Raw genomic sequence first — 27,790 nt, forward strand, 5'->3', positions numbered from 1 at the left:
TAAAACGAAAAGTTTCTTTCTTGCTCACTACATGACCACCTTGTGTTGGCAGGTGGCTCTGCTTGTTGCAATCAGTCATGGGGCCCAGGAGAGTGGAATGGCTGTCGTTTTGAGCAAAGCCAGTCACTTCACTAGAAAGACCTCTCCAGGTCCCCACTCTGGGATTTATCAAAGTTAGCTGACCAGGAAGAAAAGAGAGGGGTCTCCTGGTTTACCTGTTGTTGCCATTGTTTTTTTTCTTCTTCATGTTGCTGGAGAATTCTGGTTATATCCTTCTGCTGCTGCTCAGTCTCCTCACACTCACAGAGATGGACAGTTGTGGCTATAGATGGGAAAACAAAACAATCACAGAGAGCAGAGGTGGGGCCTGGGCTCTGCAGGGAGGATGTGGGAGGACAGAAGGGGTGAGAACCCTGGCCTCCACTGCAAGAAGTATTTCAGTTGGGGAACAACCTCTAGAGGCAACAACCCAAATCTCGCTGGCTTTGGAGACCCTCCTTCAAGGCAGGAGCCAGGGGTCTGATATTGTCCCCTAGTATCTAAAGCAGAGCAGGTGGCTCACAGGACAGATGAAGCCCGTAGAAGTGTCCTACTTGCTCCATCCAATATTTAAATTAAAAAAGTTAGTTCCTGGTATTTAATAACTGGAAAACTTTTGCATAACAGTAGAGATTTCCAACTGTTCTAAAAGAACTGGCCCCTGAGCCAGTATGCCTTCAAGTCTACCAGAAGCCGGAGCTAAGGGGCAGCTGCTTCCTTTGGCCAGAGCATGGCTCTGCCATTTGCCACACTGCCCACCCCCCCGCCCCCACTGAGGGCACAGTGTAAGGGGCCACATCATCATCGGCTTTGCCAGCTGGGCCCCGTGAGCATCTGAGTGTGTGATTCCCTGAACTGCAGCATCTCCTCACCTAGAGGTGGAGCAGCTGCTTGTGAGCAGGAAGGCGACCCAGTGTGACCCATCCTCTCTGTACACCCAGTTACCCCAGGATAATAAAGGGACCTACCTCATGGGGCTATTGAAAGGATTCAATCAGAAAACAACGGCAATAATAATAATAAAAACAGGTAAAAAAAAAAAAAAACAAACAAACAGGTAAAGAGCACTGAGAGCTTACCACATGGTCATGACTCACTTGATCCTCACAACAACTCATTGTGGTGGATACTATAACTATCGCCATCTCACAGATGAGGAAACCGAGGCACAGAGAAGTTATGCAACTTGCCCAAGATCACCCAGATCACCACTGGGAGAGCAGGGATATGAACCCACGCCATCTAATTCCACAGCAAACACTCCTAATGACCACCTTATTCTGCTTCCTTGTGCACAAAAATCAGTAAGTAGAATGCCAGGCACTTCGGAGGTGCTCCATATATGTCAGCTCTCAGTGCTCATGACAAGCATTAGAGGTTAATACTAGTATTGTCAGCGTTATTATTACAGAACTCCATAGGCACGGGCTAGCAGAGGTATGGCTAGAAATGCGAGGACCCTGAAAGGGGGCTGGTGAGGGAGAAGACAGCACTGTTGTCAGTTCCATTAGGATAGGACGAGGAGTGACCTGGTGCCCCTGAGTCCTGGACTCCCAAAAGCTGTGAGCAGGTAGGCAAGAGGTTACAAAATAGACAAGAGGTTACAAGATAGCAACAGTCAAGATCAGAGCACCTCAGACTCTCATGCATGATTTGGCTCAGGGTCCCAAACACTGGTCCATGAGACCAGCAGCAGGTTAAGACCAGCAGGAAAGAAGCTAATTAAAAAGATACATTACTAAAAATGCAGATTCTTCATCCTCCCTCCTAGAGATTCTTATTCAGTTGGACTGGGGTCCGAGAATCTGTATCTGAAATTCTCTAGGCAATTATGTATGTATGGCCAAGTTGAAGAGCCTCTGAATTCTGGTCCATTTGCTTATCTGGTGCTTGCTCTTTATATATAATATCCCCAATAGCTGGTGTTCCAACCTGTGCTTAAACACCTTTGGAGGTGGAGAACTCATTCTATTACTATGGGAGCTCAGATGGTTTTAAATCAACTACCACACAAAAATCCTTTGAGATTGAATTGAATTCTGCCTGCCAGTTCCTGCTACCTTGAGGCCCTAGTTCTGCACTCTGAGTCACACAAACAAGGCTCATCTTTCTTCTCCATGAGTGCACTTCAGACACTTGGAGAGAACTGTCATGTTTTATTATGACATCTTCTTTCTAGGTGGAGCATTCTCTGTTCCTATAATCACTCCTTACAGGACATGGTTTCCAGATTTCTCACCAGCCTGAGCTTTCAACACTGCATACCTTCCAATGTTTCTGGATCCCTCTGAAAATGTACTTCACAGAAATAAACCCTTCATTCTAGATGTGGTATTGGCAGCCCAGAACAGGGAAGCACAGGTCAGGATTGTCACCTCCCTGATTTCACACATGATACTCCTGTTAATGTAACCTCCCTAATATCTCATGCAAATATCTATATTACCTTTGTTGATTATTTATAAGGTAAGAAATCTCATGGGTGTCACATCTCACGGGCATTTATGAGGCCGACCACTCACCTGTGTCCTCATTGAGGGGGCCTGGTTCTTGGTGTACTGAACTGCGTGGCTGTTCTTGTTCTTGGTGTCTCTGGAAGAAGTGAGACATCAATGAGGTGAGGGTAGAGGGGGGTGGATGCTAAGGTATGACTCTTCCAAAGGCAAGGTAGGACTTCTAGTTATGCCAGACCCTGCTCCATACCTGGTCCTGTAGCCCAAGGCAGCACTCCCTCTGCCTAGGGAAGGATTCCCAGAGACAAGGGGATTCCCTGAGCAGGGTTTTTTGTTTTTGTGCTTTAGGTGAAAGTTTACAGAGTACTCTGTCATTCAAAAGTTTATACATAAATTGTTTTGTGACATCGGTTGCAATTCCCACAATGTGGCAGCACTCTCTCTGTTTATACCCCAGGTTCTCTGTTTCCATTCATCTAGTTTTCCTGTCCCTTCCTGCCTTCTTGTCTTTGCTTTTGGGCAGGTGTTGTCCACTCAGTCTCGTATCTAAGAAGCATGTTTCTCACGTGTGTCATTGTTTCATAGGGCTGTCTAATCTTTGGCTGAAAGGTGGGCTTCGGGAGTGGCTTCAGTTCTGAGTTAGCAGGGTGTTCAGGGGTCATAGTCTTGGAGGTTCTTTGGTCCCTCTTAGACCAGAAAGTCTGGTCTTTTTTTGTGAATTTGAATTTTGTTCTAAATTTTTCTCCTGCTCTGTTCACAGCCCTGTTATTGTGATCCCTGTCAGAGCCGTCGGTGGTGGTAGTCGGGCCCCATCTAGTTCTTCTGGGCTCAAGCTGGTGGAGGCTGTGATTCATGTGGTGCGTTAGTCCTTTGGACTAATCTTTCTCTTGTGTCTTTGGTTTTATTTATTCTCCCTCGCTCCAGACAGTGTGGGACTAGTGGAGTATCTTAGATGGTCACTCACTATCTTTTAAGACCCCAGACACTACTTACCAAAGTAGGATGTAGAACATTTTCTTTATAAGCTATGTTATGCTGATTGAGCTAGATGTCCCCTGAGACTATGGTCACTAGCCCTCAGCCCAATAATTCTGTCCCTCATGGAGTCTGGATGTGTCTATGAAGCTTCCATGACCTTGCCTTAGACAAGTTGTGCTGACTTCCCCAGTATTATGTACTGTCTTACCCTTCACCAAAGTTACCATTTATCTATTGTCTATTTAGTGTTTTTCCCTCCCCAACCATTCCCTCCCTAGTAACCATCGAAGATTTTTTCTTTCTGTGTGTAAACCTTTTCATGAGTTTTTATTTTTTCCTTTTTTTTTATTGTGCTTTAGGTGAAAGTTTATAGCTCAAGTTAATTTCTCATACAAAAATTTATACACATACTGTTATGTGACATTAGTTGCAATCCCTATAATGCGAAAGCACACTCCCCCTTTCTACCCAGGGTTTCTTGTGTCTGTTCAACCAGTTCCAGTCCCTTCCTGCCTTCTCATCCTGCCTCCAGACAGGAACCACCCAATTGGTCTCATGTATCTGCTTGAACTAAGAAACATACTCTTCATGAGTATTATTTTGTGTTCTATAGTCCAGTCTAATTTTTATCTAAAGAGTGGGCTTCGGGAATGGTTTTAGTTCTGGGCTAACAGAATGTCCGGGGCCATGGCTTTGGGGTTCCTCCAGTCTCAGTCAGACCATTAAGTCTGGTCTTTTTATTAGAATTTGAGTTCTGCACCCTACTTTTCTCCTGTTCTGTCAGGGACTCTCTGTTGTGTTCCCTCTCTGGGTGGTCATTGGTGGTAGAAGAGCACCATCTAGTTCTTCTTGTCTTTTCCTTGTGTTTTTGGTGTTCTTCATTCTCCTTTGCTCCAAGTGGGTTGGGACCAATGGATGTATCCTAGGTGGCCTCTCGCAAGCTTTTAAGACCCCAGACGCCACCCACCAAAGTGGGATGCAGAACATTTTCTTAATAAATTTTGTTATGCCAATTGACCTACATGTTCCCCAAAACCATGGTCCCCAGATCCCCACCCCTGCCACTCTGTCCCTCAAAGTGTTTGGCTGTGTTCAGGAAACTTCTTAGCTTTTGGTTTAGTCCAGTTGTGTGCTGACTTCCCCTGTATTTGTGTGTTGTCCTTCCCTTCACCTAAGATGACTCTTGTCTACTATCTAGTTAGTGAATTCCCCTCTCCCTCCCTCCTTACCCTCGCAACCGTCAAAGAATGTTTTCTTCTTTGTTTAAACCTCTCATTGAGGTCTTAAAATAGTGGTCTCATACAATATTTGTCCTTCTGTGACTGACTTATTTCACTCAGCATAATGCCCTCCAGATTCATCCATGTTGTAAGATGTTTCGAAGATTTAACATTGTTCTTTATTGTTATACAGTATGACATTGTGTGTACGTACCATACTTTGTTTATCCATTTATCTGTTGATGGGCACTTGGTTTGTTTCCATCTTTTTGCTATTGTGAATAATGCTGCAGTGAACATGGGTGTGCATATGTCTATTTGTGTGATGGCTCTTATTTCTCTAGGATATATTCCTAGGAGTGGGATTGCTGGATCATATGGTATTTCTTTTTCTAGCTTTTTAAGGAAGCACCATATCATTTTACAAAGTGGTTGTACCATTTTGCGTTCCCACCAGCAGTGCATGAGAGCTCTGATCTCCCCGCAGCCTCTCCAACATTTGTTATTTTCTGTTTTTTGATTCATGCCAGTAATGTTGGGTGAGATGGTATTTCATTGTTGTTTTGATTTACGTTTCTCTAATGGCCAGTGACCTTGAGCATTTCATCAAGTGTCTGTTAGCTGCTTGAATGTCTTCTTTGGTAAAGTGCCTATTCATGTCCTTTGCCTATTTTTTCATTGGATTATTTGTCTTTTTTGTCATAGAGGTGTTGGATTTCCCTACAGATTTTACAGATTAGATCTTTGTCGGATTTGTCATAGCCAAACCACAGACATAGGTTGCCTTTTTACTTTTTTGGTGAAGTCTTTTGATGAGCATAGGGTTTAATTTTTAGAAAATCCCAGTTATCTGGCTTATCTCCTGGTGTTTGTGGATTGTTAGTTATGGTTTGTATGCTATTTATGCCATGTATTAGGGCCTCTAATGTTGACCCTATTATGACTATTATTTCACAAAAGAAAGGGCATTTTGACTTTTCAAAACACAGTAAGGAGAAGTTCAAGAACAGTTCCTCCAGAAAAGAGTAACTGACAGACATCCTTACTCCAAGATTACACTCACACCTGTATTTTTCTCATTTCACCCCAGATAGGTGGAAAGTTGGTCAAGGTCTGGCACTGGTTACTGGACCAGAATTTGTGGTGGAACAAAAAATTTAAGTCCTTTGTTCACTTTTCAAGATGCTCTAGACCCCAGTTTAAGAAACACTTAAGAAAATAAGTCAGCCTATGAAAATGCCGAAGAAATATCTGACTGTGAATGAAAAAAGAGAACTTTAGTTTTTACCATGGTGACAGATTTTTAAAAGGTAACTATTGAAATAAAATATATTAAAATTGTCCTGAACTCAAGAACCACTGAAATACTGTAGACAGCATACTTCTGACTGGGGAGGGAAGATGAGTCAGGGAAGTCTCCCAGGAGGAGTCTGCTCCTCCCCCACCGTGCCCAGCACAGAGCCTGACATACGTTAAGCCTCCCTGGTATCAGTAGCCTCCCCCAGGCCCTGTGCCCCATATCTGCTCAGGGGAGCTGGGCAAGCCTGACAATTTAGCTCTCCAAGCACCCTTCTGAAGACTCAGCCCTCCCTTCCCAGGGGAGAGGAGGAAGCCGGGGCCTGGCACAGTCCAGAGAAACTGTCAACACAGGAATCTAAGGAAGTGACAGGAGCCAGCCTCACTCCTGGGCTGGAGGTGGGACGGAGATAAAAAGCAAATGGATGTCTCTTCCCTGTTGCCAACACTGGTTACACTGAACCTGGGCAGTGTGGTTACGGGAAGGAGAATTCCTGGATCCCGGCCCTAGCTCTGCTGTAAACTTGGACAAGTCACTCCCCGCTAAGGGCTTCAGCTTCCTCCTCTGTGAGGTGGAAGGGGGAGGCCTGGGAGACCACCTCGATGATCCCATAGCATTCAACTTCTTAGCATCAGATCTCAGCTCCTCTCAACAGTGCTTGGAGGCAAGGCTTAGTATAGGCGAGGAAACAAACTCAGAGGGAACAACATGATCACACTCTTGCCCTAATGCCTAGTCAGCGTTAGAACTCAGGTCTCAGAACATTAGAGGCTGTAGAGCACTGTGGTTCAGACTCTGGAGTTCTAGAATCACTCAGATCTAAGTTCCAATCCTGGATCCAACACTGTGTGACTTTGTGATCTCTCCAAGCCTTCGTTCCCTCATCGGGTTGTTTTACTGGTTAAATGAGATAATGCACCTACACTGTCTGCCCTCACTAAGAGCTCAAATACTGCATAAGGTCATTATTGTATCTCTGAAGATCACGGCAAGAACAGAGATTCCACAGCACTTTGGTAGACCTCTGAGGCTGCCATGGGCTTCAGGTTTTGTCCTCTGAAATAAGATCATAAGCTCATGAAAAACTGTCTTCCCCCAAATAATAACAACTATAAACCAGTAACCAGTTGCTGTTGAGTGAACTGACTCATGAGGTCCCCAGGTGAATCAGAGTAGAACTGGGCTCCAAAGGGTTTTCAATGTCTGATTTTTCAGAAGGAGATCTCCAGGACTCGCTTTTGAGGCACCTCTGGGTGGACTCAAACCTCCAACCTTTGGGTTAGCAGCTGAGCATGTTAACCATTTGTACTACCCAGGGACGCCAATAACCAAACCCAAACTCTCTGCCATCGAGTCCATTCCAATTCATAGTGGCCCTATAGGACAAAGTAGAACTGTCCCGCAGGGTCTCCCAGAAGCAGGTGGTAGATTTGAACTGCCAATCTTTTGGTTACCAGTGGTTTTCTTAACCACCGTGCCACCAGGGCTCCAGAGACTCCAATTGAAAGGTGGAAAACTCTTTTCCACCAACAGCTTCCAGGCCACCGGCAGAAATATAACCTTGCGCTTGAGTTCCCAGACTCTGACAAAACCATCCCCAGGATAACTCCTTTAGGATGACACTCAAGGCTCCTCACCATCTATTCCCAGTCTATTTTTTCCTCCATTTTCTTAACATTTAAATATCTGTAAACATCCTTTCCCACTTATGATAGTAGACAGCATCCACATGTATGGAAAATACAGGAAAGCATGAAAAGAAAACCCCGAAACCTAAAGATAACCTCTAGAATGTGGTGGTATATATTGTTCACATACATATACATGCTCAGTATCAGAAAGTTACACACACTTCCTTATATATATATATATATATTATGAGCATTTACTACATGGCATTAGCCATTCTGTAAATATGTTCACTTTAATGACTCTAGAGAGGAACATCCCTATGGATGAATTCAATCATTTAATCAACAATCTATTGTTGAGTATTTTGATTGTTTTCTATGTTTTATTTCCAAGTTATGCTTTAATGACTACCCTGATAGATAAAAATGTTTGCACATCTAAAATGACTCTACTTTCCAAAAGGGACTCTGAGTGGCACAAATGGTTAAGCACTCAGCTGCTAACTGAAAGGTTAGAGATTCAAGTCCACCCGGAGGTACCTCAGAAGAAAGGCCTGGCTATCTACTTCCCAAAAAATAAGCCATTGAAAATCCTGTGGAGCACAGTTCTACTCTGACATTCATGCGGTTGCCATGAGTCAGAGTGAACTTGACAGCAACTGGTTTGGTTTGGGTTTTTTGGTCCTCTCCAGAAAGGTTGTACCAATTTTTTCAACCACACACAGCACACAAGAAGGTCAATTTCCCTGCAACCTTGCCATCATGGAATATTATCACTTTTGTTGTCATTAATGCTGGCAAATTTGCAAGGCCGAAACAAAATCCAAACGACCTGGTGTTGCCTATTGTACTCCTGGCTTCAACACACACATCCATGTGTTCACAGGACATCCAAGGCTGCTCCAGACCATGCCAACACGATATACCCTCAACTCCTCCTCAGGCCTCTAGGCCCAGCTAGCACATTATTTCTCCTCTGACTCCCCCAGCCTTCCCCATGGTTGCCTTCTTCAGCCTCCAATGCCTGTTAGACACCCAAGAGAGTAACTACCTGGTTAGCTGTCCATTTTTTCTGCTAGCCCAAGGGGTTGCTTGAGGACAAGGACCAGTTCTGAAATTCCATTCGGATCTGCCCAGTATGTTACAATGCCCAGAACTGTGCTTCTAGGAATGCGCTCTCCACGGGCCTTCTATATTAGAACCACCTGGAGTGCTGCTTAACACAAATTCCAGGCCCAATTCTAGACCTACAGAATCTAAGGAGGTAGGAAGGCTGGGAATCTCCTTTTTTACCAAGCTATCCCTGGAATTTAGATGCTAACAGCCTGGGGACAAACGGGCCAGAGTGAAGCAGGAATCGATAAGCAACGAACGCATGGAAAATCCCCAGGTTAGGTCCTGTCTACTTCCTCCTCAGAGGTCATGGTGCAGAGTTCACCCTGCAATGGGGTAGGGGGGGAGGTAGGAGGGGGACACAGGAATTTCCCCTTCCAAAAGCAGAGAGGGTGGCTGAGGCTGGGGCGGGGCATCCGGACTGAGCTCTGGAATAGGGATGACGCTTCCTGAGTCCAACGGAAACTTGGGAGCAAGAAAGCTACAGAGGAGGAAGCTGCCAGCACAGGATGCAGGGAGAACCCAGGACCGGGTTAACTAAAAAAAAAAAACCAAAAAAAGAAAAACCGTTGCCATAGAGTCGATTCTGAATCATAGCGACCCTATAGGACAGAGTAGAACTGCCCCATAGGGTTTCCAAGGAGCAGCTCGTGGATTTGAACTGCCAACCTTTTGGTTAGCAGCCAAGCTCTTAGTCACTGTGCCACCAGGGCTCCAGGGCTGGGTTAGAGGCCAGAAAACCCAGGTCTGGCTTTACTGTGTGTTATGGATTGAATTATGTCCTCAAAAAATATCTGTCAACTTGGCTAGACCATGATTCCCAGTAGTGTGTGGTTGTCCAACATTTTGTGATCTGATGTGATTTTCCTACGTGTTGCAAATTCTACCTCTATGATGTTAATGAGGCAGGATTGTTGTGGTTGTTAGGTGCTGTGGAGTTGGTTCTGACTTATAGTGACCCTATGTACAACAGACGGAAACACTACCCAGTCCTGCGTCATCTTCATGGTCTTTGTTATGCTTGAGCCCATTGTTACAGCCACCGTGTCAATCTATCTCGTTGAGGGTCTTCCTCTTTTTCACTGACCCTCTACTTTACCAAGCATGTTGTCTTTTTCCAGGGACTGATTCCTCCTGATCACATGTCCAAAGTATGTGAGACGAAGTCTCACCATCCTTGCTTCTAAGGAGCATTCTGGCTTTATTTCTTCCAAGATACATTTGTTCATTCTTTTGACAGTCCATGGTATATTCAATATTCTTTGCCAACACCATAATTCAAAGTCATTAATTCTTCTTCGATCTTCTTTATTCTTTGTCCAGCTTTCGCATGTGTATGAGATGATTGAAAACACCATGGCATGGGTCAGGCGCACCTTAGTCCTTAAAGTGACATCTTTGTTTTTTAACACTTTAAAGAGGTCTCTTCCTGCAGATTTGCCCAGTGCAATGTGGCATTTGATGTCTTGACTGCTGCTTCCATGGGTGTTGATTGTGAATCCAAGTAAAATGAAATCCTTGATGGTTCCAATCTTTTCTCCATTTATTGGTCCACTTGGGAGGATTTTTGTTTTCTTTATGTTGAGGTGTAATCCATACTGAAGGCTGTAGTCTTTGATCTTCATCAGTAAATGCTTCAAGTCCTCTTCACTTTCAGAAAGCAAGGTTGTGTCATCTGCATAACGCAGGTTGTTAATGAGTCTTCCTCCAAACCTGATGCCCAGTTCTTCTTCATGTAGTCCAGCTTCTCAGATTATTTGCTCAGCATACAGATTGAATAGGTATGGTGAAAGGATACAACCCTGACGCACACTTTCCTGACTTTAAACCATGCAGTGTCCGCTTGTTCTGTTCAAACAACTGTCTCTTGATCTATGTACAGGTTCCTTGTGAGCACAGTTAAGTGTTCTGGAATTAGGTAGGATTAGAGGCAGTTATGTTAATGAAAAGAAAAAAAATTTTTTTTTAATGTTAATGAGGAAGGACTTAATCCATAGGATTAGGTTGTATGTAGAATAAATCTCTTTTGAGATATAAAAAAGAGGAGCAAGCAGAGAGGAAAGGGACCTCCTACCACCAAGGAATCAGAGCCAGTAGCAGAGTGTGTCCTTTGGACCCAGGGTCCCTGTGCTGAGAAGCTCCTCGATCAGGCGAAAATTGATGACAAGGACCTTCCCCCAAAGCCAACAGAGAGAGAAAGCTTTCCCCTGGAGCTGGCACCCTGAAATTGGACTTCTAGCCTCCTAGACTAGGAGAGAATAAATTTCTGTTTGTTAAAGCCATCCACATGTGATGTGTCTGTTATAGCAGTAGTAAATAACTAAGATACTGTGGGACTTAGGTAAGTCCCTTCCCCTCTTTGGACCTCAATTTTCCCATCTGCAAAGGGTCAGGGTGGGACCAGATGCTCTCCTCAGTCTGGCTTCCAGGGCAGCCTTTCTTCTGAGAAGGCTGGACATAGAGCCTTTATACCCACCCAGTAACAGAGTCTTTGGGTGGTACAAATGGTTAACATGTTTGGCTGCTAACTGAAAGTTGGAGGTTTGAGTCCACTCAGAGTTGCCTTGAAAGAAAGACCTGGTGATCTATTTCTGAAATATCAGCCACAGAAAATCCTATGAAGCCCAGTTTTACTCTGACATACATGGGGCAACATGAGCTGGAATCGACTCAACGGCAACTGAGAAAAAAACAAAAACAAAAAAACAGAAACACAAAACAACCTATACAAAAATACTGTACATAGCTCTGGGGTCCAGCTCCTCATTGTCAAGCAGACATGAGCCCTACTCTAAGTACAACCTGAAGCAAACTTGGTCTGCAGTAGGATGTGGCTGCCCAAAGCTGATAGAGAGTCAGGGTAGAGTGGGAGGACAGTGCCCAGAGCTGTGGAGAAGTCAGGCCAGTTCCGACTGGGGCTTGTGAGACCCCTAGAATATGCTCCCATTTTGGAGGGGAAACTGACAAACTGGAAAGTATCCAAAATGAACTGACAGATGGGGGAAGGGACTGAAGACCATATTATAGGAGGGACTGCTAACGGAACAACAGTTGGTCAGCTTCAAGAACAGGCCAGAAAACCTGACCACTGTCTTCAGATCTCCACAGGACTGTCATGGGGGCAGAAACAGTCAGTATGTGATCCACAGCCTTAGAGGGCAGGGCTGTGGCCAAGAACAGAAGTTACAAGGAGAAGTTTCAGTTTAATATGAAGAAGAATTTCAGAACTGCCCCTAACAGAGATAGGCTGGCTTGTGGGAGGATGAGGCGTGGTAGTGATGGTGAGCTCCCTGTCATTGTTGTTGTTGTTGTCAGGTGCCATCAAGTTGGTTCTGACTCACAATGACCCTATGTACAACAGCATGAAACACTGCCTGGTCCTGCACCATCCTCACAATCGTTACGCTTAATCCCACTGTTGCAGCCGCTGTGTCAATCCATCTCGTTAAGGGTCTTCCTCTTCTTTGCTGCCCTCCACTTTACCAAGCATGATGCCCTTCTTCAGGGACTGATCCCTCCTGATAACATGTCCAAAGTATGTGAGATGCAGTCTCACCATCCTCGCTTCTAAGGAGCATTTTGGTCGTACTTCTGAGACAGGTTTGTTTGTTCTTTTGGCAGTCCATAGTGTAGTTAATATTCTTCTCCAAACCACAATTTAAGGTGTCAATTCTTTGATCCTCCTTATTCATCGTACAGCTTTCACACGCATATGAGGCAATTGAAAACACCATGGCTTGGGTCAGGCCACCTGTCATTAGCAGCACGCAAAAGGCGCCTGTAAAGCAAACTTTATATGGCAGGTTGGACGGAGTGTTCTCTAAGGACCCTGAACTCCAAGAGTCTGTATTTCCAAAAAATGTCCCTGATATTTGACAAGGAATGACCTCAAGAGCTTAAAGTGTTTAGCTAATGTAGTTGGTACTTAAAAAGCACCATCTCAAAGGGTTCAGAGGGCTCTGCTGAGCACTCTTCCCCTCACATACCTTTGGGGTGAATGGCCACAGTCCCATTCTAAAGCCTTTGGGACGGGCTTCTCAACTTCCCTCAAAGCCTGAGCCCAACCAGGCAAAAATGAGTGAGGCAGGACAACTTTGATAGATGCTCCCAACTGTTCCCTATCTTGGGAATCCTACTAGGATGGAAGCCAAGAATAGCCCTGAGGAGGGCTCAATCTTCCAGGAGACACTTCGTCTAACCCCTCTTTAGTCAAACCATCATTCCATGATGTTTGTGGGCCTTCAAGACTTTGTGAATTTCTGATCAAGTACATTGACTTGTGTCCTAGTTATTCCTTTTTAGAGAGTTTGGTAAAACAAAGGCCCTTAAGGGTTCACCTAGCTTCTCCCTCTGTCCCTATAAACCACAGTCCTGGCTTCCCTTGGCCACCTAGTTCTTTCACACTCATCTTGGCTGAAGAAGGCTTACTGAGACCCCGAAGACAAAGTTGGAAGGTCCCCTGGAGACAGCATTTTCTAATCCCCACCTCCTTCTTCAAGAGGCCACAAAGCAGGGGAGCAGAGCCCTAAGGACAATTCAGATTCCTGACTGAACCTGGAATCCCTTGCTTTTCCCTTCAGCACATATCAGATTTACCCGAGTAGCTGAGCCTTTAGGGGAGGGCTGCCTCTGAGCCTCAAGGGACTCAGGTCACACTCCTCCCCAGCATCAGAGTGCCTCACTCCTTTTCCGGTGTCTGGACTCAGTGTGGGTGGGGCCCCAGTATCATTAGTTTCAGGATCTGAGCAACCACAAGTAGAACCCATTGGCTGAGGGTACAGGCAGGAAGCAGGTGGGGGTGGAAGCCAAGGGGCCCTCCCCAGGGGCTTCAGATGGAGGAAGGGCAGGGTTGTTGAGAAATTTTAGCGTTCACGACAAAAGTACAAAGGCTCAGATGGAAGAATACCATAAATACAGGCCTCAGCTTCCCCATCTCTAAGATGGGCAGAAATATTTGATTTAATTTCACACTGCCAGAAGCAGGGATTATCTAGCTCAACTCTTGCATCTTAGGCTATATGGAGTCAACAAGGCCTACTGCCCGCCCCTGCACCCCTTGGCTGCACTTGGGTACTTATTATTCTCTGAACATCTGCAATGTCTCCAGAGTTCCACAAGTTGGGGAGGATGTGGTCTCCACTGCACCTATCTGATTGACAGATGGAAAGGTCTCAGGGGAGGACAGAATCACTTCCCTTTTCAACACCCCTGCACCTGGCAGCCACCACTCACCTGTCAGTTTTTTGTACTGTGGTGGCTTGCGTGTTGCTATGACGCTGGAAGCTATGCCACCAGTATTTCAAATACCAGCAGGGTCACCCATGGTGGACAGGTTTCAGCAGAGTTTCCAGACTAAGATAGACTAGGAAGAAAGGCCTGGTGACCTGCTTCCAAAAATCGGTCAAGGAAAATCCTATGGATCAGAACAGAATATTGCCCAACTGGACTCAAACATGCCAACGATCATCAAGATGGCACAGGAAGCAGTAAGTTTCTGTTTATGGTAATGGAAAATGTGGCAAAAATTATGAGTACGATATCACTAAATTGCACATGTGAAAAGTGTTGAATTGGCAAATGTAGTGTTTATATATACATATATAATTTTTAAAAAAGGATGGCGTAGGACTAGGCAACGTTTCATTCTATTACACGTGAGGTCACCATGAGTAGGAGTCAACTGGACAGCAGTTAACAGGCACCTGGCAGAGCCAGGCTGAGGCAGACACTCAGAGTCAGAGAGGCCTTGACTGCAGGCTCAACCCCTTGTTTCACAGACATCGAGGCTGAGGCTTCAGAAAGGTCTTCCAGTAGACACTATTTCTTTTCTTTCTCCCTAGAGCCCACTTTTTCTGGTCCCATATCAGCTTCCCAGGGTTGCTTTAGAGGATTGGAGCTGGCAAAAGAACTAGATGCCATTTCTGGCACTTAGGCCAGTTATACAGGCAGGAGGACCCTGAAGGAGCTAGACAGAAAGTGGTGTTGGTGGCTGGGGTGGGGGTGAGTAGGAAAAAGAGGCCCAAGACCCAAGTATCCATCTGTCTCCCCAACCAGATAGCAAACTGGGAGCCCCCAGTTGAAATCTGGCTTGCTACTTGTTTGCTGTGTGACTTGGGCAAGCACCTTCCCCTCTCTGGGCTCCTGTTTCCTCCTCTCTATGTCATGGAGTTGGGCAATAGGATATGTCTGTGCCCTTCTGGTGTTGACATGCTGTGAATGGGGAAGAAGGGGGTGGAGTGAAGTCACCCCGATAGCTTATCCTCCATCAATCCTGTCATGCTTGTTTGCTCCAGGCAGGGCAGGGCCTGGAGGTTTGACACACTCAGCTGTCAGCCCTGGTCATGGCTCTTCTGGAGGACTGGAAAGGAGGGGCTCTGCTCGGTAGGGTCTGGGTGGGGATCCTGAGCCTTTTGCACCATCCTATGCTCTAGAAGAGCCTGTGTAAGGGAGGTGGAAGTTAAGGGGAGAACAGGATTGCCTGGAAGAGGAGGATGACAGAGAGCTTAGCAGCTACCTCCCAAATTATGTGCGGCACACTCTGTGAACCTCAGTAACACGTCCAGTGCAGAGGAGCACCCATTAGCGAGGACGAGGAGGCACCTACAGGATGCTCAGGGCAGAATCACTTGTAAGAGGAAACACCGGGAACAGGCGAGCCTCATATCCATCAGTTGATGACTTGCTGAATACACTAAGCTACATAATACTATGGAATATCATTCGTATGTTTAAAAGAATGAAGTAGATTTTTGCGTTCAAAGATGGAAAGTCGTTTGGTAGAACAATAATATGAAAATTAACTATTTTTATTGGTACATAAATGCACATAAATTATCTAGAAAAATATAAAAATGCAAATTGATGGCAGCGTCATCTCTAGAGATCCCAAACCAGAAGGGACTAAAATTGCAGTGGTCGGGTGGGGGGAGGGGGTTTAGCTTCACCTGAATTCATACAATTTTTTCTAACAATAGTGTTTTTAAGTATTACTTACGTACATAGTAATAAACAACAACGACAAGAGTAAATATTTCTCTTGGGACCTAAAAGCAGCTAAGCCAGTCATTTAACATATGGAGAAATCGAGGGGCCCAGAAAGAGAATCGCCTGTTTGAAGTCACAAAGCAAGTGAGTGAAAGAGTCCAAAGTAAGACCCTTCTTGACTCCCGTTCCACTGCTTTTTCTTCTGCAGATGCTGCAGCTGGCACCCAAAAGTACATGAGGCCTTGTTCAAGCACCACCTTGTTTGCAATGCCCCCTACTCTGCTGCCATGTTATGGCTCCATATGGGAGGCTGCCATTTTTGACTGGTGACAAAGCAGGGATGGGGGTGAGAGGGTGGGTGGGGAGCCATTAACCTTAGGATACCAACTTTTCTGAGGAGAGAACAGATGTGAGGGCTGGTTTCTTAGGAAAGGGCAGGGGTCGGGTAGCATGCGGGCAGTGGAGAAATGGCAAGGTGGTCCACAAAGTTCATGGTACACTCAGTGAAAAAGAGCTCTACTGTTGAGGGAGAGAGAAAGGTGGAAGCAGGTCAGTTTGTACTTCACTTGTCTGGGGAGAAAGCTTGGGCATGGGATGGATGTTTATGTATTCTAACGTGACTGGTCTAGATGTTCTGGAAGGTTCAGGTTTGAAAGTAAAGTGATACAAGATAAACTATTTTGAGGGATTTTAGGGGTTAAAATTCACCTGGGGAGAGAAGTAGGATGGCCTGTCTTCAGCTAATGGATGGAATCAGATCTGCTGAAGGTGGCGGACTTTTTTCTAGTTCCTTCTCTTTGCCCAAGATGGGCTCACAGGAGCCTCCCCCTCCCCACCCGCCAGTCTTGCTGTGGAGAGGCTCCCAGTCTGGTCCTCTCCCCTGGTCATCTGAGACGGCTCCCAGTGTTCTGAGCATGGAGGGGCACAGACAGGACAAGGTGCAGGCCTTGAAGATGGAAACCCAAGCGTACCCTGAAATGTCAGAGCCAGAGCTAGGACCATCTGTCAGATTACTCCCTTTATAGGAGGCCCCTACTGTTTTCCAAGTTTTTTTTTTTTTAAACATGAAACTTCTATAAATTTGTACTGAGGCCCTTAAAGATCCTTTCCAGGCAGATACGAGACTGGTTCACTAGCTGATCTATGAGCCTTGAGATGTCAGGTGGCAGCTCCTTCTACCAAGAGTTCACTTTTGAGAGTCACCATCTTCACTTACACAGCAGCATCCTTCCATGCAATTAATTTGAAATTTTAATTTTCTGCCCTTTTTTATAACAAAAAACAGAACTGCTGACATAAAGCCTAGGCCCCAGACTTAACACCGAGCTAAAGCAAAGATGGACGTCCCTACGTGGCTGAGAGCTCAGCACTTTCAGGGGGACCTACGCTAGCCACCTGGGAATCCAACTAGAAAGTAAAAGGATGAAACTAAAAAACATGTCCATACGTAGAAAATATGTCACCAAAGGCTGTGTCTAGAAGGCAAGGCTGATTAGGATGTTTTCTAATGTGTTTTAGGTTGCAGCGTACAGATGTCCCTTTCTAACAGAGAAACCCAGTGTTCAGGTTCACAGGTTTTATGGCATGCCTTATGCATGGAAGCCTGTATCGACTTTACCTGGGATGATTCTTTTGTGGGGCATTATTTGCCAGACTGGAAAAAACAGCCACTAGCCCAGAGGCCATGTACAAGCCAACATCGCCATGATACTTGGGGCAGAGGACTTGTGCTACTTCTGCCAGACAGAAGAGGCAGCTTCCTTTCACACCCCCTGACTGTCCCACCCTTGGCAAACTGAGCTAAAAGGTTAGATTTGTTCCCCTACTGACGAGGTGTCCTGCACCCTGCTCGCATATCCTTCTGCCCAGGATAGCCTCTTGCATATTCCACTCCTATAAAAAAAAAAAATAGCCTCCTGCATATCCCATTCGTCCCACCTCAACTGTCTAACTCCTATGCATCCTGCAAAACCCAGCCAAGATGACTTTTTTCTCATAGCCTCCTATAATCCCCTTCTCAAGGAGTCCTGGTGGTACAACAGTTAAGCATTCAGGTGCCAACTGAAAAGTTGGCAGTTGGAAACCACCGAGCGGCTCTGTGGAGTAAAGACTTGGTGATTTGCTCCTATAAAGATTACAGCCCAGAAAACCCTGTGGGGCAGTTCTACTTTGTCACCTGGGGTCGCTTAGGGTTAAAATAGACTCGAGGGCGTCTAACAACAACAACAACAATCCAACAATCTCCTTCTCTCCCCTCTGAACTCCAAGTCACACTCATTCTGGGCTAGGAGGAAAACATGATATGCTCATCACTAATAAGGATAATAAGGATGGGGTGGGGAACGTAAACAACCAAGTGCCCAAGCTGGTTAAAGAAGCTACGAAAACAAAAACAAAAAAAAAACCCCAAGCCCCTTGCCGTGGAGTCATTTCAAAGAAGCTACAGAAAAAAAACAAAAACAAAAAAACCCCACTGCCGTGGTGTCAATTCCGACACATAGAATCCTGTAGGACACAGCAGAACTGCCCCATAGGACTTACAACACTGTAAATCTTTCGTGGAAGCAGACTGCAACATTTTTCTCCTGCGGAGCAGCTGGTTGGTTCAAACTGCTGACTTTTTTTGGTTAGCAGGTGAGCACTTTAACCACTGTGCCACAGAACATTAGGCAGGCATTAAAAATCATGTGTCCACGGACTATTTAACATTAGAGAATGCCTCTGGCAGACTATTAAGTAAAAAACTAGAATATAACCACTTTATAGTGTTAGTTTTGTATGAAGAGTCACAGTGTTGCATATTACATACAGAGGAAAAAGAACAGAAGGATTGACATTGAAAGATACACAGTGGTTCTCTCTTGACAGTGGGATTAAACGCGATTTTTAAACTTCTTTATGCTTTTCCAAATTTTGAAATTTTGCCTCAACGTTCTAATAAGTTGAATAACTATGTTTCTTAAATCCTAAATATTTGCTAGTCTTAGGCTAATATTCTTGTCAAAATGTCACCTGACCTCTGCTTGACCCCTCTAGTGATGGAGAACTCACTATCTTAAGAGGTTTTTTTCGAATACTTCTTCCTCATGACATGAAGAAATCTGCCTCCCTTTTGCTCCCCCCCTCCTCTCCCCCCTCCCACTTGACTCAGTTCTGCCTTCTGGAACAGTGGCCAGGCTCCAGGCTGAATTCAAGTATACCTGCATCAGCCTCTCAAGGATATTAATACCCCCTACCACATCCCTGCTTGCTTTGAATACAATTCAGGCATGATGTCCTTAAAGTATAACTTTTCTGTGTCTCCCTATGACAGCACTCACATTACCTCTTATTAAGGGCGTATCACTTGCCAGTCAGTGTTTCAGGGACTCTATTACACACATTCTTCCATTTAACCCTAAGAACAACCCTATGACACAGGAGCTTTTATCTTACAGATGAGGAAACTGAGGCATGGAGACGCCAAGTCACTTTTAAGGTCACTTAATGGATCCGTGACGAAGCCAGGACTGAACCAGCACCTAGTCAGAACCTGGTGTTGTCGACACTCAAATGTTTGCTGAGATAACAAATGAGTGAGGAGACTGGGTGGAACAAGTGGTTTGTGATCAATTGGCTGCTAACCTAAAGGTTGACAGTTCAAAGCCACCCAGCTGCTCCGTGGAAGAAGGGCTTGGCAAAATGCTTCTGTAAAGACTACCTCCAAGAAAACCCCATGGAGTAGTTCTACACTGTAATGCACAGGGTTGCCATGAGTTGGAATCAACTTGACGGCAAAGGTTTACATGAACCTGATTCTGAAGCCTAAGCCCTTAGCCTGTATGGTCCTATTTCAGAATGACTTATGGCTATGCCTGTCTCTTCCGCATCATTCACCTCTGCATCTCTCTCACCTTACCTGGTACCTGGAGTAGCTCATGAGGAGTCCCTGAGTGTCTGACCCACTGAGCAACCGCGGCCTGAGGCCCGGCTTTGGGTGCAGTGTTGAGACAGGTTCTCTGATGCCCTGTTCAGGGCTGTGGTTGCAGCTGAAGCCCTGGGTGCTAGAGAGATCAGACATCACTGTGGAAACACTGTAGGATGACACACAGGGACTGGCCATGAGGTACAGGTGCCTCCCCTTTGCCAGGAGGAAGCTGAGAGCTTGATGGGGATGGACTTGGGAGCTCAGGCCTTCCGGGGTTGACACCTAAATCAAGAACTGGGCAGGAGCACATTCTGGAGGGATGGAAACAGGCATGAACTTTGCCAGGAACCCTCTCCAGAAACTTCCCCATGTCACCCCTACAGGCAAGCCCCTGGGAGATTTGTTTCCTTGGCCCCTACCTTCTCTGCCAGCCTTCTCCCAAGTCCTCCCGCAGGGACATGGCCATGGGCACTTCCAAGGAGAAGGGTTTAGGAAGGGCCACACAATGCAGATGGCTCCTCAGCCTGGATCCCCATTCATTCATTCACTGGGATTCCAGCTTGTCCCAACATGGCAGGGGCGAGGCCTATGCTGGGCCTTTAGTGGTCAGCTAAGGTCACAGGCACTGAAGACCACGGAACTTAGCAAACCCACAGGTTCTTGAACCTGGAGGGGCCTTAAGAGGTCCTAGCAGTTATCATCTTGTCCCTAGCCAGGGTAGCCCCCTGGGTAAGCACGACTCTCCACAATGAACCCCATCAGACTGTGCTTTCTTTGGCTCAGTCTTTGATCAGGCTATTCCTTCCCCCCTTGGCTGGGTAACTCCTACCAAACCCTCAACACTCAGTCAAGGCTCACCTCTTCCAAGAAGCTGTCCTGTAGCTCTCAAGGCTGGATGTGGCACTCCTGTTTCACCCAGGCTAACGCCTAGCATGATTCTTATCCAGTCCTCATTCATTCACTCAAATATTCACTTACTTTGTGCTCTGCAGAAGGCACTAGGTGTGGAGTGCCAAAAACCAGCCTCCAACGCACAGTTTTGGCACTGACTAGCTATATGACTTTGGACACCGCATTCCTCATCCAGCCTCAGTTTCCTCACCTGAAAAGTAGTGAGGGCTCCATAGCTCAACCTGACCCCCACGGCTTGTGTAAGACTTGACAAAGATAAGGATGTGAAAATACTCTTTAAGCTGCCAGTCAGAGTGAGTCATTGCTACCATGACCTGACCCTCGTTTTCATACTCGCATCCTCAGGGCACCACCCTCCAAACCCAAACCGAAAACCAAACCCACTGCTGTCGAGTCAGTTCCATCTCACAGTGATCTTATAGTTCAGAGTAGAACTGCTCCACAGGGATTTCAAGACCATAATCTTTATGGAAGCAGGCTGCCACATCTTTCTTCTGTGGGGCAGCTAGTGAGTTTGAACCACCGACCTTTTGATCAGCAACTGAATGCCTAAACCTCAGTGCCACCAGGGCTCTGGGCAGAAGCACAATCTGGAGGGAAGGAAACAGGCATGAACTTTAAACAAAACCAGCCATGTAGGGGCAGGGGCCCAGCACTGCTGCGGCAGAGAAGACATGCCAGGCAGCTCTGAGGCAACAGGGGTGAAGGCTTTTGTGCCAAAGGGCTTTATAGTCAGCAAGAAGCCACTAGCAGCATGGGGCAAGGGTGAAGAGAAAGACAACAGGCTAGGGGAATGATGCCTAGATTTTACTTGAAGTTGCTCTGTAGCCTCAGCCAAGACCCTTTCTTTTTCTAGGCTTTAGCCCCCATCTGTACATTGAGTGAGTCAGCCCAAGTGGCGTCCAAGGTCCAGTCCAACTCAGTCTGGGCCGACTTTACTTGCTCTTCACAGTTTGGGTCAGAGGGGTCCAATTCAGGCTGTGCCAGGGAGAGACAGAGGAAGCTGATGAGGTTTTCAGAAGGGCCAGGAGGCACGGGGACCAAGGCTCACTGTGGTCTCCTCTTCCGGCCTCTTGAAGGGTTGGGCCTGGAGTGTGCTCCTCCCCCAGTTTCCTCTGGGTAGATGGAATCTCTACCCTTGGCCCACTTTGCAGAGTGAGAGCTTAGCACAGGTGTAGAGAACACAGCCTCTAAGGTCCTTAGAGACCATCCTGCTTATCCCCCTCCCATACGAGGGGGCAACTGAGGCTAGAGAGGGGTAAGAGATTACAATCATCATGTAGCATGTTTGTGGCAGAGCCAGGACTTTAACCCAGGATTGCTGTCCTTCTGTCACCAGCTTGATTTCAAGTCTCAGGCCAGGCTCTGGGCTTATCCTCCCCATCTTTCTCAGCCATGGGCTCAAGCATCAGTTTCCCTGTTGGAGCCAGGGAAGACATGATGTTTCCTGGGTATGAGCTTGGTGTGGTTTTTGAACTGGGAATAAAGAAGGAGCAATGGAAGTCAAGGGGGGTGGGGTAGGGGAAGAGGGACACTATACTTCACACCAAAGCTTATCTTCTTGGGTGAGGCACAGAACAGGGAGTAGAATCGTCTAGGTTGGGGACGATACTGGATATCCAATAATCAGAAAAGCTCGTGCTTAGGGCATCAGCTAAGCAGGAGCAGAGAGAGACAGAGATTCAATTTCAATACACAATTATTAAATATTGCCACAATATAGAGCTCTCAGGTCTTGAAGGGGACCGATCATAAAGTTGTGAAACCATCTAATCCTACCTGCTGGCGGGCAGCAGGTGTAGGGAAAAGGGCCAAGAGTCCGGGAATCTGCCTTAGCTCCTCGAGGACTTGTGGGTTTGCCCTTCCCCTCTCTGGGCCTCAGGCTACCCCCTGAGGAGGTTGTCCTCCTGGCTCCAGGTTCTGACCTTCTGGGCTTGTCAGACCCCAAGGGGCAGCTGGTCCCCCTGCAAGAAACCTGAGTACAGTCCCCTGGGCCCTAACCCAGCTCTGAGGCCCCTTGGGGGAGGAACGGGGAGTGGAAGGCAGCAGAAGGCGATACACCTCCTCCTTCACTGACCCCTCCCAGCTACCCCCAGGACAGCCACAAAGCGCCCCTCGCTGAGGCCTGGGAGAGGCCCTAAAACAGTGCTTCTCAAACTTTAAAGCTTATAGAAATCATCTGGACATCTTGTTAAAAGACAGGCTCTGTTTTAGCAGGTCTGGGGCACAGCCTGAGATTCTGCATTTCTAACGAGTCCCAGTGGACGCCGATGCTGCAGTCCGTGGGGCATCTGTGAGTAGCAGGGCCCTAGAGAATATCTGCCTTTGACCCAGTGGGAAAGCCGAAGGACGACCCAGAGAGGTCAAGTCACTTGTCCACGGCCACACAGCGAACAGCCCCAGGCTGAAGGAAGAGGGCACCTGCCATAGACACTAGACATTCCCCTACCCGCGGCGGCCGGTATCAGAGGTCCTTTGCCGGCCCGGGAGCCGTGTTTGTCAAGTCGGTGCCCCGCGCGGCTCAGCTGGGAGCCGGGCAAGGAGCGCCGCCGGGCTCACTCTCCCCTGCTTCTGTGCCCGCCTCTCGCTGTTTTCGGTTCGAGACGCCCAGGGGCCCCAGGCGCGGAGCCGCTCCGTACCCCGCCTCCCCCCGAAGGCAAACTTCTCCGCCGGCGCCCTTTACCTTCTTGGGGGGTTTGCAGCAGATCAGCTTGCTGCGTCCGCAGCCCATCCTCCTCTGGGGGCTCCCGGACGCCGCCTCCCAACTCCGGGGCCCCCAGGGGACCCTGCCGTCCCCGCCCCGCTGCCCGTTCCGCGCCCGCCGGCTGGGGCTGCCGGCCAGACCCTGAAACTGAACCTGGAAGCGCCGACTTAAGCCCTAGCTAGGGCGGCCGCGCGCCGTAAATACACGAAGAGCAGGGCCTCTGATAAGCCTGCGGGGCTCGCAGCGCCCCTAGCCATGAGCAGGTGACCCGAATCTTTCTAAATGATAGGAACCTCAGGCCTGGGCAGAAAAAGAGAGCATGGGCAACAGATGCTTTTCCAGGCCCTTAGCAGAGAAGAGGAGAGGGGGAAAAATAATAAAAACAATTAAAAAATACAGTAGCTATTATTTATTGAGGGCTGTTTCTGACCCCACTGTTTTACACGTATTATTTCTATCTCTTGCCATATCCTTGCAACAAAGGTTTTTTTTTTCCTTTATTTTACAAGTGAGGAAAATGAGACTCAGAGATGTGAAATCATTTGCCTAAGTTCAGACAGCTAGTAAGTACCAGAGCCCAGAGAGAAACCCAGCTCTAACTCCAGAACCAAATGAAGCTTCGAACAACTAACTTCCCTAGAAATGAAATAATAATTCTAAGCTGAATCATAACACCTCCTCGCTCCTGGGTAGACAGTTCTTCCCAGCTTACAAGCATCTGCAAAATCCAACTGTATATCCATTACAGATAGAAGTTTTCCATCATAACAACCTTGTGAAGCAGCCAGCTAGATGCGATGGCAGTAAGAGACAGCAAAATGCCAGTGTCTGGGGAAAGGAACTTTTAGGTATCCTCACTTTGTTACTAGCTGAGGTTTCTGGGAGAGAAATGCAGGAAAAAGACACCTAATGTTGACAGTGTGTGTTTGTATCTGTGTGTGTATTAGGAACTTAAAGCAAAGCCCAGAAACACTTGGAAAGGTGTGTTGATGCAAGGGATTGTATTGGTTTCCTCCAGTTGCCAAGGTACCACAAACTGGGTGGTTTAAAACAACAGAAATTAATTTTCTCATGGCTCTGAAGGTTAGAAGTTCAAATTTAGGGTGTTGGCAGGGCCACGCTCTCACTGAAGGCTCTCAGGGAGAATCCTCCCTTGTCTCTTCCGGCTTCTGTGGCCCCAGGTGTTCCTTGGCTTATGGCAGCATAACTCCAGTCTCTGCCTCTGTCTTCAGATGCCTGTCTTCCTCTGTGTCTCTTCTGCTCTTCTTACAAGGACACCCTAATCATGTTGGATTAGGGTCCACGGTACTCCAAGGAAAACCTGGTGGTGTAGTGGTTAAGTGCTACGGCTGCTAACCAAAAAGGTCAGGAGTTCAAATCTATCAGGCGCCCCTTGGAAACTCTATGGGGCAGTTCTACTCTGTTCCACAGAGTCGCTATGAATCGACTCGATGGCAACCGGTTTGGTTTTGGTTTTTGTTTCTCCACTGTGACTACTTGTTAACTACAATTACATCTGCAAAAATGATATTTCCAAATAAGTTCACATGCACAACTACTGGGTGCTAGGACTTGAATATATCTTTTGGGGGGACTAAACCCAACCCATAACAAGGATTTGCAGTCATGAATGGGGAAAGAATAATAGGCCACAGAGGAAATTTCTCCATCCCCAGAGTATAAGACCAACTGCAAAAGATTCTAAGAAAGGAAACTGAAGAAACAGATGTTATTAGTTCTTAGAAGGAAAGCTAATGTAGGACTGTGGGTTTACGAAGTTTGGCCCCCAAACTGGCAATATCAAGGCAGCATGTTAGAAATGCAAATTCTCAGGCCCCACGTCAGACCTACAGATGTGAACTCCAGGGGTGGGGCTCAGGGAATCTATAGCTTAACGAGCCCTCCTGGTGATTCTGATGCACAGTAAAGTTTGAGAACCAGGGCTGTAGGATTGCTGGACGGGTAACAGGAAAAGTTTCTACTTTCTACAGTGCTCATAATTAAAATGAAAATGCCCAAATATTCAAGAAAAGAAAATTGGTTAAATAAAGTATGATGCATCCGTAAAAATAGAATGCCGCAAAACCAAAATGCTCATGAGGAAAAATATTTTTTTTAGAAAATGTTACAAAGTCTTCTTGGATCAGGTGGACACTTGAGACTATGTTGGCATCTCCTGCCTGGAGGGGAGATGAGAGGGTGGAGGGGGTTTGAAGCTGGCGAAATGGACACAAAAAGAGAGAGCGGAGGGAGAGAGCGGGCTGTCTCCTTAGGGGGAGAGTAACTGGGAGTGTGTAAAAAGGTGTGTATAAGTTTCTGTGTGAGAGACTGGCTTGATTTGTAAACTTTCACTTAAAGCACAATAAAAATTATTTAAAAAATGTTACAAAGTAACTGTCTTAGTCATCCAGTGCTGCTGTAACAGAAATACCACAAGCAGGTGGCTTTAACAAAGAGCAGTTTATTCTCTCACACTCTAGTAGGCTAGAAGTCCAAATTCAGGGTGCCAGCTCCAGGGGAAGACTTTCTCTCTCTGTTGGCTCTGGGGCAAGGTCCTTGGCATCAGTCTTGCCTTGGCCTGGAAGCATCTCAGCACAGGAACCTCAGGTCCAAAGGACGTGCTCTGCTCCCGGCACCGCTTTCTTGGTGGTATGAGGTCCCCACTCTCTGCTTGCTTCCCTTTCCTTGTATCTCTTGTAAGATAAAAGGTGGTGCAGGCCACGCCCCAGGGAAACTCCCTTTACATTGGATCGGAGAGATGACCTGAGGAACAGTGTTACATCCCATCCTAATCCTTTTAACCACAGGAGAAGATTATGGTTTATAACACATAGGAAAACCAGAAAATGGAGGACAACCCCACATGGCCTAACCAAATTAATACACACATTTTTTGGGGGGCATAATTCACTCCATGACAGTAACACATCCATTTTATTTATTTATTAAAAAAGATATCAGTAATGATTACCTCTAGAAATGGAATATGTGGCTAATTGCCTCCACAAACAACTGCTTTGTTTGCCATGAGACTAGAAGAACTGATTGGTGCCTCGCTACCATTACTGCATGTTTTGATCAAATATTCTATAGAAGAATCCCAATAAAAAGGGGGGAAAAAGCAGAACAGAATTTCAAATTCTCCATAGAATCCAGGCTGGATGAGTTAAATTTTAAACCTAAAACCAAAACTAACCCCTGAAATCGTCTTTGAACCAAAACACAGTTTATCTTAATTAGTAAAGTACGTCAGCCTTGAGCATTGTGCTCAAAGCTGGGTGAGATCAAATTTACAACAACAACTCGAAAGCCTGGATGAGAAGCTTAGGAGGCGGGGATTTTACGTTAATGGGGAGGAAGAGTTTGGAAAAGAGGGGTGAGAATGGCTGCACAACTTGAAGAATATAACCAGTGTCACTGAATTGTACATGTAGACACTGTTGAATTGGTGTATGTGTTGCTATGTAAATTCTCAACAACAAAAAAAAAAATTAAAATAAATTCTTTCAAAATAGTGATTACTTCTAGATGAGTGGGATTTTAGATTTTTAAAATTATTTTTCATTTTTCTAATTTTTTTTTTTTTTTTTAATGAGTATGCTTGTCTTGAGATCAGAAGAACTGGACGGTGCCCGGCTACCACTACCAAACATTCTAATCAGAGTCAGAATAGAAAGGTAGAAAAATGTGGAATGAAACTTAAAATTCTCAGAGAATTCTCTCAGACTTACTGGGCCCTTTGAGACTGGAGGAATCCCTAAGACTGTTGCCCTGAGATACTTTTTAAACCTTGAACTGAAACTATCTCTTGAAGTTACCTTTTAACTAAATACCAGGTTAGATCAAAAAGTAAAGAATGTTACTCTTGAGATCTGTACTTTTAAAAAATATTATCTATATGGGACCAAATGGATAACAGATACTCTAAAGCATAGATGGGAAGGTTTGGGGCAGTGAGACTAAGTTAGTGGGAATTAAACAACTAGAATAAAAACAATGAGAATGTAATGTTGACACAACGTGAAAAGTGTAACCAATGTCACTGAACAATACATGTAGAAATTGTTGAGTCGGAACCTGTTTTGCTCTGTCTACTTTTTCCAAAAATGCAATAAAATATTCAAAAAATAAAATAATCACACAACGGAATACTATGCAATGATAAAGAGCAGTGATGAATCAGCGAAACATCTCACAACATGGATGAATCAGGAAGACATTATGATGAGTGAAATTGGTCAGTCACAAAATGACAAATATCATATGAGACTACTACTATAAGAACTCAAAAAAAGGTTTAAACATAGAAGAAAACATTCTTTGATGGTTACGAGGGTGGGGAGGGAGGCAGAGAGGAATTCCCTAACTAGATAGTAGACAAGAATTATCTTAGGTGAAGGAAAGGACAACACACAATACAAGGGAAGTCAGCACAACTGGACTAAACCAAAAGCTAAGAAGTTTCCTGAATACAACCCAAAACTTTGAGGGACAGAGTAGCAGGGGTGGGGATCTGGGGACCGTGGTTTCAGGGGACATGTAGGTCAATTGG

At 46.0% G+C, this 27,790-nt stretch overlaps 1 protein-coding gene across 1 annotated transcript in view; it reads right to left on the reverse strand.

Annotated features, from left to right (window-relative positions):
* Positions 1 to 27,790, reverse strand: part of CCDC69 (coiled-coil domain containing 69) — a 74,803-nt gene that overhangs the window by 42,610 nt on the left and 4,403 nt on the right. Inside the window, exons 2-4 of the mRNA XM_064279712.1 lie at positions 23,218 to 23,385; positions 2,562 to 2,631; positions 216 to 322 (exon numbers count right to left, since the gene is read on the reverse strand). Of these exons, the coding sequence (XP_064135782.1) occupies positions 216 to 322; positions 2,562 to 2,631; positions 23,218 to 23,385 (345 nt within the window). The remainder of the gene's footprint in view (positions 1 to 215; positions 323 to 2,561; positions 2,632 to 23,217; positions 23,386 to 27,790) is intronic.

Source organism: Loxodonta africana, chromosome 2 (genome assembly GCF_030014295.1).
Source record: "Loxodonta africana isolate mLoxAfr1 chromosome 2, mLoxAfr1.hap2, whole genome shotgun sequence".
Lineage (NCBI taxonomy): Eukaryota > Metazoa > Chordata > Mammalia > Proboscidea > Elephantidae > Loxodonta > Loxodonta africana.